At 51.0% G+C, this 17034-nt stretch overlaps 1 protein-coding gene across 1 annotated transcript; it reads left to right on the plus strand.

Moving 5' to 3' along the window:
- Nucleotides 1-1617: 1617 nt before the first annotated feature.
- LOC135305658 (olfactory receptor 14J1-like) lies at nt 1618-2370 on the plus strand. Its single transcript, XM_064429403.1, has one exon. The coding sequence runs from the start codon at nt 1618-1620 to the stop codon at nt 2203-2205; it is 588 nt and encodes a 195-aa protein (XP_064285473.1). The 3' UTR covers nt 2206-2370.
- The last annotated feature ends 14664 nt before the right edge of the window (nt 2371-17034 follow it).

Raw genomic sequence — 17034 nt, forward strand, 5'->3', positions numbered from 1 at the left:
AAGGCTCCTCTCAGGAGGGAATGTCCAGGCCCAGGGAGATGCTCAGGCACGGAGAGGGGGCTGAACAGAGCAGTGCTGGGGCAGGAGGGCACTGTTGGTGTGTGGGAGGTGCGGACACAGCTGGGCACGGGAACACTGTCCTGAGTGTCCGGCTGTCTCTGCCCTGCCCTCTCAGGCACAGCACCACCACATCTTCTCTTGTTTCTGCCCTGCCCTGATATTGTCACTGTTATCTGCTGCTCTCAGGGAGGCTCTGGCAACTGCAGCAACTGAGTCAGGCACTGCCCTTGGCATTCCTGCCAGGCAGGGGTGTCCATGGGAATGGGGTGTCCGAGCTTCCCTGGGACATGTGGGGCTGTGGGCAAAGCAGTCCATGGGAAAGGGGAATGAGCTGAGCCCCCTCCCTGAGATCCCATCATGGGCACAGCCGGGGATCTCCTTGCTGTGCCCTTCCAAGCTCTGAGCTGCCCTCCTGGGTGCAAATCTGTGCCAGAGCCTCTGGCAGTTCCCTGAATGTCCCATGGGGAAGGGCAGAGCTGCCACAGCTGAGGAAATGCTGCTGGGTTTGCCAAGGGAGCCGTGAGTGTCCTTGGCAAAAGGGGGTGCTGAGAGCTTGCCCAGAGACCTTGAGAGAGGGTGAGACATTCAGGGATCCCTCTGCTCTGGGCAGGCTTTGGTTTATGCCAGGGTGACCCAGGAGTGTGACTGTGCTCTCATTGCAGCCAAAGGTGCAAAGCCAGGGCAGTTGGGAACAAGCCCATCCAGCTCCTCACCTTCCATCTGCCACAGGGAATCCTTTGCCTCTCTCATCTCTCAGTGGCAAACTCTGAGTGCAGAAGGAATGCTGGGGATTTCTGACCTCAGAGAGCCAGCAATGAAGTTCTAAAACAATTCCAAAAAACAACTCCTGACATTCTTTAGAAGTGTGAGTGCAGATGGTACCAATTCTTTCTCCATTAAGTGATTCCCCTGACAAATCCTGAATATCCAGCCTTGTCCCTCTGCCCCATTGCCACAAACCCAGGGCAGCAGGGCAGGGATGGCTCCTCAAGAGCCCCCATGCACAGGCCTGGCTGCTCCTGGCACACTCAGCCAGCAGAACTGGAGCTCAGGCAGGGACCTGGGTGAAGGTTTTCCCAGAGCAGGAACAAGGGTGAGCGAGTACCACTGGAACAGTCTGCAGGGAATGGCCCATGTTTGGCTCCAAGCAGCCTCTCCTGACTTGTCACTGTCCTTTCTCCATGAACAGGTCCCCATGTGCAGCCCCGGCAAATGTCCAACAGCAGCTCCATCAGCCACTTCCTCCTGCTGGCACTGGCAGACACGCGGCAGCTGCAGCTCCTGCACTTCTGCCTCTTGCTGGGCATCTCCCTGGCTGCCCTCCTGGGCAACGGCCTCATCATCAGCGCCGTAGCCTGCGGCCACCACCTGCACACGCCCATGTTCTTCTTCCTGCTCAACCTGGCCCTCAGCGACCTGGGCTCCATCTGCACCACTGTCCCCAAAGCCATGCACAACTCCCTCTGGGACACCAGGAACATCTCCTACACAGGATGTGCTGCTCAGCTCTTTTTTTTGTATTTCTTCCTGTCAGCAGAGTATTTCCTCCTGACCATCATGTGCTACGACCGCTACGTGTCCATCTGCAAACCCCTGCACTACGGGACCCTCCTGGGCAGCAGAACTTGTGCCCACATGGCAGCAGCTGCCTGGGCCAGTGCCTTTCTCTATTCACTGCTGCACACGGCCAATACATTTTCCCTGCCCCTGTGCCATGGCAATGCTCTGGGCCAGTTCTTCTGTGAAATCCCACAGATCCTCAAGCTCTCCTGCACCAAATCCTACCTCAGGGAACTTGGGCTCATTGCAATTAGTGCCTGTTTGGTATTTGGCTGTTTTGTGTTCATTGTTTTCTCCTATGTGCAGATCTTCAGGGCTGTGCTGAGGATCCCCTCTGAGCAGGGACGGCACAAAGCCTTTTCCACCTGCCTCCCTCACCTGGCTGTGGTCTCTCTGTTTGTCAGCACTGTTATCTTTGCTCACCTGAAGCCCCCCTCCATCTCGTCCCCATCCCTGGATCTCTCAGTCTCTGTTCTGTACTCGGTGGTGTCTCCAGCCCTCAACCCCCTCATCTACAGCCTGAGGAACCAGGAGATCAAGGATGCCCTGAGGAAAATGATGCCCCTATCTTTTCAGAAACATTAAACTTTTCTTCTCCAGAACCTTCAGAATGCAATTCTTGACAATCTTGGCCTTTTTTTCCTATTTGTCCATTTTGTCACTGGGAATTTTTCCTATTATTTTTCTGGTGTTACAATGTTTTTATAAGATACTGCAGTACTACTCTGAGTATTTCTACATGATATTCTCCTTTTTAACACAAAGGCTTTTAGGTGGCTTGTTCCTTGTGCATGTGAATAAAAAGAAGTGGCTATCCTGAGCTGTGTGCCCAAGGCATTTCCTCAGCCCTTCTCTGGCTCTGCAGGGGCAGTGCCTGTGAGCAGAGGTGGAGGGAAGGGGCTCCCAGCACAGCAGCACAGCCAGGGACAATGGCCCTGCCTCTTTCCACATCTGCTCCTCCCAGCTCCACACTCCCCTTCCCAGCCCTGCTGTGGGTGCAAGACCGGAGTGCTCTGGCAGCTTGGTCACTGTCCTGCTGCGTGTCCGTGCTGTGCCCTCAGGCAGGGACAGGCCATGGGTATTGCTGGAACACAGCTGGGCTCCAGCACAGCAGCTCCACCAGCAAAGGGCATCTCCTGAGCGCAGGGCAGGAAGGCTTTGCTCCCCTCCAGAGTCACTCTCAGGACTCTCAAAGAGGCTCCTTGTGTTCCTTGTTCTCCCAGGGCTCAGTGGGATGAGATCAGGGTCTCACTGGGGCCTCCAGGGGACTCAGGTCTGGATGAGGTTTTGCTTGTGGGTGGCCAGTGCCCATCAGATGGGGAATGGTCTGTGCTGAACCTTCCTGGGGCTCTGCAGCTTGTGCCAGGGCTGATGGCAGGGGAAGGTTTGTCTGGAGGGCCTTGGGAGCTGCCAGAAGAACCTGTAGGGTTCCTGAAGGGACAGTGTGTGCCAGGGACCAGCAGGGAGTGGAGCTCACTGGGCACAGGCCTGGCCAGGCTGGGCTCACCCCAAGATCAAGGACTGAATGTCTGCTGTAAGCCAGGAGACCTCTGCAGCCCAGGTACACAGCAGGCCCAGGGAAAGGAGTCTGGGCACTGCCTGCTCTGACCCTCAGGGAACTCCCCCAGGAGGATCCAGGGCAGCCCCAAGCCCCTCTGGCAGCCCTGGCACAAGGCAGGCACCTCTGAGCCCCCTCCATGCCCCGCAGAGCCTGTGTGGGAGGGGGTCAGTGCAGGGAGCACCATCAGCTGCCTCTGTGTGCCAGGCTGAGCAGCAGAGCCCAGCAGAGGCAGCCCAGGGCCCCGGGCAGCACAGCCCCCGTGCTCTGCAGAGCAGCAGCCCCAGCTCGGGGCTCTGGGCAGCAGGGCAGGGGCTGCAGCAATGGCTGCTGGGGCCAGCACAGACGTGTTCCCCTGGGAAAGGCTCTGGGGGCAGCTGGCATGGGCCAGGAGCAGAGCAGGAGCCCGTGGGTGTGCAGAGGAGCCCTGGCAAGAGGCTGCCCTGTCCCTGGGCCAGCAGGAGCTGCCTGAGGAGCCCGGGGCCAACTCTGCTGCTGGGCTGGGCAGCGGGGCTGGCCCTGGGGCTGCAGGAGCTGCCCGAGCTGAGCATCTGCTGAGCATTCCAGACCCAGAGTGGCTGTCCCTGACCTCCAGTGCCTGCAGTTCCTGCTGCAGGGCCAGACCTGACTCTGCTGCTCTGCTGGGCTGGGGCAGGGGCAGGGAGAGGAAAATGATGGACCCTTGTCTATACGAGTCCCCACAGTGTCAGAATGGGCTATGTGGTTCCATGACGTCCCACAATGTCACAATGGCTCCTTGGTTCCATTAAGCCCCACAGGGTCACCATGGTCCCCTGGTTACAGGAGGCCCTGCAGTGTCACAAGGGCCCCTTGGTTCTGTGGAGCCCACAGGGTCAGTTTTGGCAGTGGGCAGGGTCAGCACCAAAGACACAGACACCAACTGAAGGAATTGTGTCATTTATATAAGGTAAATCAGCAAAAATTACAAAAGTAAAACACATAATTATTAGAAAATAATTACAAAAGGAGCAGCTCAGCAATGCACCCAACCATCCCCACCAAAGATTGCCTGCAGTGATTAAGAAAGATCCAGCACCAGTTCCCCTCAGGCTTCACCATCCCCCAGATCCACACAGCAGCTGGGGGAAGCTGTCCCAGCCAAGGGCTGCAGAGCCACTCCTGGACACTGGGAATTCCTGCAGGTGCCTCCAGCCACAGGTGAGGCTCCAATCTCGCTGTGAGAGGGCCCAGCTCTGACAGTGCTGAATGAACAAACTGACAGCACTTCTAGTGTGGAAACATCTGGTTTCATCCTCCCCTTGGGTTCCTCCCAAAGCCTGTCCAGGGCCCAAGGATGAACCAAAGGAGGTGACTTTGATCCTTCAGCCCCCGAACAAGGCCAGATGGGCCTTGTCTGTTTTTTAAATGCAGAAAGGTAAATCCTCGTTTCACCAATGAACACATACAGACATCATATTCCTCATAGTGATACATTAATGAGTAGATACAAATATAAGATTTGGTGGCAAAGTTTATCTAGAGTTGAACTTTGGCTCAGGGCCTGGTGTTCAGGCCTCAATCAGGGCCTGGTGCTGAGGCCTCAGGACTTCAATTGGGTCCTTTAATCTGCAGAGGAACTACAATTCATAACAATTCTTTCAATAACACAGTTTAGATTTAGGTATTAGTCATAAAGGCATTGCCTCTTGTTCTTTATTTAAGTGCTGTTCAGTACTCAGATCTATAATTCCCATTCCTTTTGAAACAACCCTAATTAATTGCTATTCCCTGTTATTTTATCAAATGTCCCTTTTTTCTTGAGACTGTGTCTCTTTCTAGACAAGTCTCAATACTCCATTTCCAGCACAGTGTCACAACAACTCTAACATGAAATCATAACACACCAAGTGCTCACACTGCAATGACAACAGACACCGCCCCAAATTCATTTCACAGCAGCCTCCAATTTGGCAGCCATAAAGCCAATGCCACCAAGAAAAATTTTCTTCTTGCTGCCACTCTTCAACTGCTTTTTCTGTTAAGGTGATTCCTGACTGTTTGTCTTCAAGCCCATCAGATAGCAGTGGAACATTCCTGTCCCATGAGAGCCCAGGTTCCTCCCTGGCCAGCAAGCAGATAATCCCAGGCTGTGCCCCATTTGTGTTTGTTGGAGCTCCTGGGATGTACTATTGGATATTTTAACAGGATCATTTGCTATTTTTTCTAATAATCAATTTATTTCTTTTCTGTAATATCCGCAGGACAGGGCAGTGCACATGGGGCACAGGGGGAGCCAGAATCTGGTTTTCTGAGAACAAAGGCGCTCCTTGGGTGGAAAATGTTCTCTTGGCCCCAACTCTTCCTTGTGGTTGTTGCCGAAGGACCCTAAAGGGAGGCATCAGCATTGCCTGGAAACAGGACTCAAACCATCCTTTAGGAAGCTGTTTATGGGCAGTCTCCACAGACCCAGCAGCTCCCATTCCCAGTACCAAAGGTCTGATTTCCCATTTCCCACTGTGGGCTGCTGATGGATCCAGGGCTCCTCCCTGGGCCCTCCAAGGGAACCCCATTCCTCCCAGCATAGGTTGAGAACATTTCCAGCAATTAGATATTTTGAGTATTTTGGTTACTTTGATCTTTACATTCTCATAAGAATTTAATGACGAATCCTTGGTGAAACTGTAGAGGTGTTTGTGGCAAACAAAGTTTCTGGCTGACTATCAAGGTACAACTTCCAGACACCAGCAGTACTTCAGTGACAAGGTTACTCATTCTTTTTCCTCAGTCTCATTTGGGTTAGGAACAATAATTCTGTTGTCCATGGAGCTGGCGCCTTTTTTATTCCAGAACAATGCCTCCAAGGTCCTTTGCTGTTCAGCTTTACCATGTTGTCTGTGGCTAACAAGGCTTGGTGAGGCTCTTTCCCCTTTGGCTGGAAGGGGGCCGGGTCCCAGTCCCTGAGGGCACCCAGGCTCCTGGATGGAATTTGTGTGCAAGTCCCTCAGTGTCACAGCAGCCTCCACATGGAGCCTTGTGGATCAGAGCATTTTCCAAAGGGGCCATTGGGGCAAACAAGGAGATTTGGTCTGGCAGGATGTGTAAAACAGTATCCTGTAATATCTCCTTGTTCTCACACAGAATACTTGGCTGCAGGGACATATTCCCATTGCTCCTGCTCAGGTTTCAGGATTCAGTGCTGTCTTTCCCCAGAGCTGTTCCTTCACGTGCCTTGGGAGAGCCTTTTGGCCTCTGGGCCTACACTCTGGCTCCATTATTAGGACTGCTGCATCCAAACCCTTTATCTCCACAAACAGTGGTGATTGGAGGCGGATCTCCTTTATTCACAATTGTTCTTAAAATTGCAACAACAATAATTGTGCTACCCTGTCATGGAGTTGAATAATCCAATCTTGTTCAGTGTTGTTTAACAAAATTATTGTAGTTTCTCCTTGATATTCTGCATCAATTCCTCCTGCCATGACATGAACCCTTTGCAAGACCAAGCTCCAAGCGAGCAGTTACCAAACCAAAGTGTCCTGGAGGAATCTGAATTCCTGTCTCAGTATTGACAGCTCTCATTTGCTTCTGATTTATCCTAATTAATTCCAATGCATGAAGGTCCAGCCCTGCAACCTTTGAGCTGGCCCTGCCAGGGGCCATCACACCCAGAACAGTTTCCCAGGCAGTCCAAGTCTCACTGCCCATGGTTGTAGGTGCAAATTGGGTGCAGCTGTGCACAGCCAGGGGGTTTCCATTTCCCCAGTGGGCCACTGTTAAGGGCATGGAGCACATCTGGGAAATGGGTTCTCCATGGGGACAGGTTCCCATCTCCTCATTTTTTCAACTGTTCTTTTAATAACCCTTTCACCCGTTCAAAAAATCCTGCAGTTTGAAGATAGTCTGGTTCATGAAAAACCCTGCAGTCTGAATCACGGTATTTTTCACAGTAACAGACAAAGCACTCTGCATCACAGTATCAGAAAACCCTGTAAAAATAGACAATTTTATCCCCTCCTCCTTTTTTCATTGTATACAATCTCACAAAGTTTACCTCTAACATTAGGGTCCTGGCCAATCATTTTCTGTAGAGTGTTTAATGTTACATCCCTGAGCAGCCAAAGCTGCCAAATTAGTATTGTCAGCACTATTTCACATTATTACTATTTTATACATAGATATAGATATTGATATAGAAATATAGATATAGCTAGATAGGTATAGACATACATATAAAATAGATATATATCTATATATATATATTAAGGTCTTATTATACTATAAATATGTACATAGTTATTTATCATATTAATATTTCACTTGCACAAATGCATCGGAGCTCAAGATTAAAACCTTCTGTTGCTCCATGTGGGAGCATTCCAACAATAACTGTTCCTTCTGAAGGTGCTGTTTCCAATGTACTGTTAACAAATTCATCCTCATCTGCCCAAACCCACAAGTTCTTTTCCTTTTCAGTATGCAATTTTTGGATACATTTTAAGACATCCAGGGGTTCAGCTTATTTTAAACAACTGCCCCACTGCTCACACGGTGCTGCGACCTCAGCCCACTCCAGAGCCAGCCAACTCCAGGGAAGGGCTTCCCATCTGGGAATTTCTGATGGCACTGACTCCTCACATTTACATTTAACAAGAGACATTTTGCTGTGATCTGGCCAGACTGTGCCAGTTTTGTTTTACCAGTGGGCAGGGTCAGCACCAAAGACACAGACTGCAGCTGAAGGAATCAGTGTCATTTACTGCAGCTCAAAGCAGCAAAGAATCACAAAAGGAGCAGCTCAGCAATGCACCCAACCATCACCACTGAACTGGTTTAGGACAAATTAGGGAAAATATCTCCAAAGGAGCCCCTTATAGGAAACAAAACCCTCCGCACCTTCCCCCCTCCCCACCACTGGGTTCGGGAAGAATTTCTTCAGAGGGGAAGTGGAAAAAGCTTGTTTATTAAAGAACAACAAAAAAACACTCCCAGCACAAGAGAAATAGCCCGAGATGGCAACAGATGTTTCACCAGTCCAAGGGGTCGAGCCGTTTCTCTCTTCGCTGCGGAGGGTACGAAGCTTCTCTTGCAGACCCCGGACAGAGCCCCTTGCCCGGTGCCGGTCCGATATCTTCGGGGGGGAAGGGGGGGGGGGAAAAGGGAAGGAAGGGAACAACAGAAACCGGGGAAAGGAGAAAAAAAATGGCGAAAAAACAAGCGAGCTAAAAAAAAGCAAGAAAAAAAGAAAGAGAAGCAAAGCTAGAAGAGCAAGCAAGCAGCCAGCCGGCCAAGCAAGAATGCAAAAAGCCCAGCCCCGAGGCAGAGGGGGGGGGGAAGGACAAAAACGATAGACACAACAAACGGAGCAGGGGACAGAAACCACGATTTGGGATAATAAGCATGAAAATGTCCTGTCCCCACGACATTCCACCCCTTATCCCATATCGTGAACATGTTATTGAACAACGTAAACTTTCTTCTCACTTGCTCCAACCTTCCACACTTAAACGTTTTCTTTCATTCTTACTTGCTCAGACCTTCGACACTTTCATATTTCCTTCTGTTTCATGTCTGTATGATCTAATGTACAGACAATGGTGGTCACGCTTACCAAACAATGATATCATCCCACAATCAGATCTCCCTGAGGTACGCAACGGGTTGTCCCATCTTTCTGCATTATCCACCAGGTATAACCTGGTCCTTGAGCAAAGACAATCCCACGAATGGGTTTGCCTGTACTCGAGGCAGGATTAATCCATACTGTCTTCCCCAACAAACCTCTGACATGGGCCACTGGGACTTTATCTCCATCTACTATATTGAGGGACTCAGACTGGGCAGGACCTGCTCGGTTGGTGGAACCTCGAGTGTTAACTAACCAGGTGGCCCTGGCTAAATGCTGCTCCCAGTTCTTGAGAGACCCCCCACCCAATGCCTTCAAGGTGGTCTTTAACAATCCATTGCATCTCTCCACTTTACCTGCAGCTGGTGCATGGTAGGGGATGTGGTATACCCACTCAATGCCATGTTCCCTAGCCCAGGTGTTAATAAGATTATTTTTAAAATGAGTCCCATTGTCTGACTCAATCCTCTCAGGGGTACCATGCCTCCAAAGGACCTGCTTTTCAAGGCCCAGGATGGTGTTACGGGCGGTAGCATGAGACACAGGGTAGGTTTCCAACCATCCTGTGGTGGCTTCTACCATTGTGAGCACGTAGCGCTTGCCTTGGCGGGTTTGAGGCAGTGTGATGTAATCAATCTGCCAGGCCTCCCCATACTTGTATTTGGACCACCGCCCACCGTACCATAGGGGCTTCACTCGCTTGGCCTGTTTGATGGCAGCACACGTCTCACAGTCATGGATAACCTGAGAAACACTGTCCATGGTTAAATCCACCCCTCGGTCTCATGCCCACTTGTAGGTGGCATCTCTACCCTGATGGCCTGAGGCATCATGGGCCCATCGAGCTAGGAATAACTCTCCCTTGTGTTCCCAATCTAGGTCTATCTTTGACACCCCTATCCTTGCAGCCTGATCTACCTGATGATTGTTTTGCTGCTCTTCATTAGCTCTGCTTCTGGGGACATGGGCATCTACGTGGCGAACCTTCACAGGTAGTTTCTCTAACCTGGTGGCAATATCTTTCCATTCTTCAGCAGCCCAAATTGGCTTTCCTCTACGCTGCCAGTTAGCCCCTTTCCATCTCTCCAGCCAGCCCCACAGCGCATTGGCTACCATCCACGAATCAGTGTAGAGGTAGAGCTTTGGCCACTTCTCTCTTTCAGCAATGTCCAGAGCCAGCTGAACGGCCTTAAGTTCAGCGAGTTGGCTTGATCCACCCTCTCCTTCAGTGGCTTCTGCGACCTGTCGTGTGGGGCTCCATACAGCTGCTTTCCACTTCCGTTTCATTCCCACAATGCGGCAAGAACCATCAGTAAAAAGAGCATACCGTGTTTCTTCTGCCGGCAGTTGGTTGTATGGTGGTGCTTCTTCCGCTCGTGTCACTTCTTGTTCTTCTTCATCAGCGAGACCAAAATTCTCACCTTCAGGCCAGTTTGTAATTACTTCCAGAATCCCAGGTCGATTCAGGTTTCCAATACAGGCGCGCTGTGTGATGAGAGCAATCCACTTGCTCCATGTTGCACTGGTGGCATGGTGGGTAGAGGGAGTCTTTCCTCTGAACATCCACCCCAGCACTGGTCGTCGGGGTGCCAGGAGGAGTTGTGCCTCCGTGCCAATCACCTCCGAGGCGGCTTGGACTCCTTCATAGGCTGCCAAAATTTCCTTCTCTGTAGGAGTGTAGCTGGCTTCAGACCCTCTATAGCTTCGACTCCAGAATCCTAATGGTCGGCCTCGAGTCTCACCAGGCACCTTCTGCCAAAGGCTCCAGGACAGGCCATGGTTCCCGGCTGCAGAGTAGAGCACGTTCTTCACATCTGGTCCTGTCCTGACTGGGCCAAGGGCTACAGTACGAGCAATCTCCTGCTTGATCTGGGCAAAGGCTTGCTGTTGTTCAGGGCCCCAGTGGAAATCGTTCTTCTTGCGGGTGACCAGGTAGAGAGGGCTCACAATCTGGCTATACTCCGGAATGTGCATTCTCCAAAACCCTATGGCGCCTAGGAAAGCTTGTGTTTCCTTTTTGCTGGTTGGTGGGGACATAGCTGTGATCTTATTGATGACATCGGTGGGAATCTGACGCCGTCCATCTTGCCACTTCACTCCAAGGAACTGGATCTCTCGAGCAGGTCCCTTGACTTTGCTCTTCTTGATGGCAAAGCCGGCTTTCAGGAGAATCTGGATTATTTTCTCTCCTTTCTCAAACACTTCTGTTGCCGTTTTCCCCCACACAATGATATCATCGATGTATTGCAGATGTTCTGGAGCCTCACCCTCCTCTAATGCAGTTTGGATCAGTCCATGGCAGATAGTGGGACTGTGTTTCCACCCCTGGGGCAGTCGGTTCCAGGTGTACTGCACGCCCCTCCAGGTGAAAGCAAACTGAGGCCTGCATTCTGCTGCCAGAGGAATGGAGAAAAATGCATTAGCAATATCAATAGTGGCATACCACTTCGCTGCCTTGGACTCCAGCTCGTACTGGAGTTCCAGCATGTCCGGCACAGCAGCGCTCAGTGGTGGTGTCACTTCATTCAAGGCACGATAGTCCACCGTCAATCTCCATTCCCCTTCAGATTTACGCACAGGCCAGATGGGGCTGTTGAAGGGTGAGTGGGTTTTGCTAACCACCCCTTGGTTCTCCAGCTCACGAATCATTTTGTGGATGGGGATCACGGCATCTCGATTCGTTCTATACTGCCGGCGATGCACTGTCGAGGTCGCAATTGGCACGAGCTGCTCTTCTACCCTCAGGAGTCCTACTGCAGATGGGTTTTCTGTCAGTCCAGGCAAGGTGTTCAATTGCTTAACGTTCTCTGCCTCTACAGCAGCTATGCCAAAAGCCCATCTGAGTCCCTTTGGGTCTTTGTAATAGCCGTTCCGGAGGAAGTCTATGCCCAGAATACACGGAGCCCCTGGGCCAGTCACAATGGGATGTTTCTTCCACTCCTTCCCAGTCAGGCTCACCTCAGCTTCCACCAGGGTCAGTTGTTGTGATCCCCCTGTCACACCAGCAATGGAAACAGGCTCGGCCCCCACATGTCCCGATGGTATTAGAGTACACTGTGCACCAGTATCCACTAAAGCGTCATATTTTTGTGGTTCTGATGTGCCAGGCCATCGGATCCACACCGTCCAAAAGATACGGTTTTCCCATGCCTCTACCTGGCTAGAGGCAGGGCCCCTCTACGCCTGTTTATCCTTCTTTCCTGGGGCATATGTCTTGGAGGTTCCCTCAAGGGGATCAGACATGTCATCATCATCATACCTGGCTGTTCGGCTACGGGCAACTGGGGCTGCTTTCCTTTTCTTACCTTCCTTCAATTCACGCACCCGTTGTGCCAGAGCAGCAGTAGGCTTCCCATCCCATTTCCTCATGTTTTCTCCAGACTCACGTAAGAAGAACCACAACTCAGCTCGTGGGGTGTACCTTCTCTCTCCAACAAGGGAACGTCTGCGTTGGGTACCAGGGCCTCTAATTTGTACAGCTGAAATTTGGAGGAGGTCTTCCTTAATCTCTTCCCTGAGTTTCTTGCTGCTTTCCTCTATTTTGTCTTCTAGTTCCTGCAGTCGTGTTTCCACAGCTGCAATTCTGGCATGAGTCGGGCCATGTACAGCATCCGCATATGCCCGAAGTTTCTTCACCATATCGAGTACAGTCTCATATACCTCCTCCCGCTTCATTATTGCTAGAGCAGAAGCGCATTCAGGTGGCCCAAGTCGCACCAGTTTCCTCCACATTACAGGTGTGCATGGTACAAAGTCCGGATTCCTAGTTGTTACATCGTCTGAAAAAATGATCTCCACCACTGCCATCTCCCTCAGGCGTTGGATCCCCTGTTCTATGGTCTTCCATCGTGTCTGCTGAACATAGAGGTCATCGGCACACAGATATCTCTGTGCCACGCTGTCCAGGACCCGTTCCCAGAGGCTGTGAGGGCTAGCCCCCCTCATCATGCCTTGGTCGATGACAGGATCATGTGACAGGGATCCCAAATGCCTCGCTTCAGTGCCATCCAGAATGGTAGTCTCCCCTGCCGCATCCCAAAGGCGGACCAGCCAACTAATTATAGATTCGTCGGGCTGTCGCCGATAATCCTTCCTTAGGCCTCGAAGGTCCTTCAGGGAGAAGGAATCAATAGTGGCCTCTGATCTTGTGCCAGTTGCTTTGACTCCTGATTTTATGTCAGGAGGTGTTGAGGGTCCTTCTCCTGCATCGTAATCATCATCATCCTCCACTGGTCGGTCAGTCTTATCTGTACACTTTCCACTTCTTGTACTAGTAGCAACAGCCCTTGGTTGAGGCTCACTGTCTGATTTAACTGCTGGCTTCGAGCCTGGGGTGTTAGCTGCAGCCTGAGTAACTGGGATAGCTGCTGATTTATCTCCCTGCCCCCCTGCCTCTGTCTGCTGCCCTATAGTATCTAGCAGGGTACGATAAGCATATGCCAGGGCCCAGTTTACTGCAAGGATCCTTTTCTCCTTAGGGTTATTCTGGCATTTCCCTTTCAGGTACTTCGCCACCTCAGCCGGGTTCTGAATTTGTTCAGATGGAAAGTCCCAGTCTACCGGATCAGAAAACTCCTTTAAAATTTGGCCCATATCTTCCCATTTCCCACACCACTCAGGACTTTTTACCCTTGGTTGTACCCCTAAATCAGGGGTCTCACCAGCCCCTCTAGAAATTGCAGCCTTCATCTTATATAAACTGCAGACAGTATAGAGCAAGGTTGTTAAATTAAATAACAGAAAGATGGTGTCCTTGGCAGTCAGGGAGAACTGAATATTTTCTAATAGAAATGTAAACAATTTGGAGGAGGAAAAGGAAAGCAAAGGCTGAATAACCTCCTCCCCCATAACAAATTTAACACACAGCCGCAACCACGAATTATACATTCCTGGAACCGATAACAACATTTTTATAAGCCCCTTGCAAAGTATCACACTCAAGCCCAGCCCGATGAATATTCTGGTTAGTGCCCTTCTGCTACAAAAGCTACGTATTAGGGACAATACAGGAGCTATTTCTGGATAAGAAAATAACCCCAGTGACCATAAAGCTATGAAAACTTCAAAGAACTCTAATGACCAGAGATAGAGGCAGGCTTTCACTCCAAATGACATTACAACTTTAAAAGGAGACATACCAATATTCCCACAAACAGTTAAAGCCAAAAAATATTATTAGAGTAAAGCTTTTTCCACTTCGTCCGGTCGATCCCCGTACGGGCCACCAAATTATTTGAACTGGTTTAGGACAAATTAGGGAAAATATCTCCAAAGGAGCCCCTTATAGGAAACAAAACCCTCTGCCCCTTCCCCCCTCCCCACCACTGGGTTCGGGAAGAATTTCTTCAGAGGGGAAGTGGAAAAAGCTTGTTTATTAAAGAACAACAAAAAAAACACTCCCAGCACAAGAGAAATAGCCCGAGATGGCAACAGATGTTTTACCAGTCCAAGGGGTCGAGCCGTTTCTCTCTTCGCTGCGGAGGGTACGAAGCTTCTCTTACAGACCCCGGACAGAGCCCCTTGCCCGGTGCCGGTCCGATATCTTCGGGGGGGAAAAGGGGGGGGGGGGTGGGAAAAGGGAAGGAAGGGAACAACAGAAACCGGGGAAAGGAGAAAAAGAAAAAATGGCGAAAAAACAAGCGAGCTAAAAAAAGCAAGAAAAAAAGAAAGAGAAGCAAAGCTAGAAGAGCAAGCAAGCAGCCAGCCGGCCAAGCAAGCATGCAAAAAGCCCAGCCCCAAGGCAGGGGGGGGGGGAAGACAAAAACGATAGACACAACAAACGGAGCAGGGGACAGAAACCACGATTTGGGATAATAAGCATGAAAATGTCCTGTCCCCACGACACACAGTCAGCCCTGGCCAGCGCAGGCCATGCTCAGCAATTGCTTGTGTGTGCCTGGCCTTGCTGTCAGCCCTGGCAGTGGGTGCGTGGCCCCTTGGTGGCCCTGTGCTGGCCCAGCCATGGTGGCCCAGCCCCTGTGCAGGCCCAGCCCAGGCCAGGAGCATTGTGGCTGGGAACGGCCCCTGTGCCGTGCTGCCCACGGCAGCCTTGGGGCTCTGTGCCCCATGGCCTCCCTGCTGGGCAGCCTCTGCCAGCTCCTGCAGAGCCCCTGGCACCTGTGGGCCTGCACAGACAGCCCTGGCCCGGGCTCTGCCGGCCTCTGGGCCAGCAGAGAGGCCGGCCAGGGCTGGCCATGGCCGGGAACAGGCCCTGAGCCCCGCAGGAGGATGGAGCTGGGCCACAGCCAAACTCAGCCCAGGCCAAAGCTGGGCTCAGCAGCCAGGGCTGCCAAGGGCTGGGCACAGAGGCTGGCACTGACAAATGTCCTGGGCCCCCTCCCTGCTCTGTCCATGCCCCCAAGGGCACAGAGCAGCCTCCTCTCTGGGGCACTTGCCTCTTTTCAATGCCTTGCACAGACGCTGGCCCTGCCCCACACGGCCTGGGCTGAGTCCTGCCCCTGCACGCCCAGCCAGGCTGAGATGGACACTGATGGTTTCTGGGGCAGGCTCTCTGAGCCCAGCCCCGCTCCCTGCAAGCTCTGCCAGCTGCCCTGAGCTCTGGGCAGCACCAAGGGCCTCTCCCCAGCCCAGCCCAGCCGGCTCTGGCCCCACAGCTCTGCTCAGGCCAGGCTGCTCTGGCCACTGGCCCCACGGCCTCAGCCCCTGCCAAGGGCACAGCAGCAGCTGCAGCTCAGACAGGACTCAGCCCCAGCCATGGGGAAAGGTGCTGGGCAAGGCCAAAGGAGGCTCCCTGGCTGCCCTGCTCCCCTCTGGCTCAGGTGCTGAGAGCTCTGCAGCCCCTGCTGCCATCCCATGTGCCCAGGGCAGCTCAAGAGCCCCGGCCTTGGGGCCCTCAAGAGCTGCTCCTGCTCCAGGCCCAGGGCCCATACCAAAGCTGGGGCAGCCAGAAAGCTGTGCCCATTTCTGTTCCTTGCTGCTCTGATGGGGATGGATCCTCAGCCACTTGGAGGTCGATGATGAATTTTCCTACTCCAAAGGCCTCTTCTTTCTTGAAATTTTCAGGAATTCAGTGAGAAAAGCTCATAAACATTTGTTTAAAACACCCACACAATAAAAACCCCTGATAATAATTTAAGTTTTTTATTGTTCTCTGGTTAATTTGACAGATTTCAGAAGTGTATTCAAAGTGAACATACTGTATTGAAAGCAATGAAGAGAGAATTGCTTTGTCCTGTTTAGTTTTCTTTTCCTGTTTATAGATTGATATCAGCAATGTCCAATTGATATTGACCCCGAGCACCTTCTAACGCTGTCGGAATAGATATGAAAATCAAGACCTTTTATGGCTGACAATCAATCAGACTTTGTCCCTATCACTTCCCCACTGTTATGAATGACGTTCTATATGTCTAATTCAATAAACAACAAAGTTCAATTTAGCAGCAATTTTAATTGAGCAGCAATCATATATAAAATAATACCATCAAATACAATCAAGCAGGTACAAAAATTTGGCAGTGGTTCCCATAAAGGATAAGCAAAACCAATTGATCAGGGCATGGGCGGGGTTTTTCTCACCCTGCCTCATGTACAAAAATAATAGGAATCCAAACACAATTTATATCCTGTATGCTAACACATATTCATCACTTTTTTTCCCTGCAAATCTCCTCCTATTTTCTATTCTTGAAATTTATGTCACTATACTGCACAGCACATGCTCTGCTTGTTGCTCAGGGGTCTTCTGGCTCTTTGGTGCTCACATCCGATGAAGGCTTCTCCTCATCATCACTGTCCTTTGAGCAACCCCACTCATTGCACATGTGCCCCAAGTCTTGTGTTATAGAAGCCAGCATTATATTCCAAAAAAAAGCCTTATTATTTCGTAGATACCTGGAATCATCCCATTTTCAGCCATTTCAAGGCTGATTCTCTAGTTATCCTGAGGCCTATTCCATTTTGGAATGTTCCTTATGTCAAACTACATCCAGGATCCTATTTTCTCATTAACATCTGAAAACATTTGTTTTGTGACACTAATAACATATCCTTTTCCTCTATTCCTTCTTCTAAAATTTAAGTATTGTTAGCACTACTCATATTCATTTATCACACTGCCATTTCCCTCATCCAACCTCTGGAACTCAGAGCAGCTGAGGAATGGAGTCACATCCAGGGGTGTCCCCAGGGCTCAGGACTGGGGCCAGGTCCATTAAATCTCTTGTATCAGGATGCTCATCCTGGAGTGGGGGCAAAGCAGCTCGAAGAATTCCTGATTTGCAAAGCTGTCAGTGGTGGATGGAGAAGGGGC

The sequence above is a fragment of the Passer domesticus genome, chromosome 8 (genome assembly GCF_036417665.1).
Source record: "Passer domesticus isolate bPasDom1 chromosome 8, bPasDom1.hap1, whole genome shotgun sequence".
NCBI lineage: Eukaryota > Metazoa > Chordata > Aves > Passeriformes > Passeridae > Passer > Passer domesticus.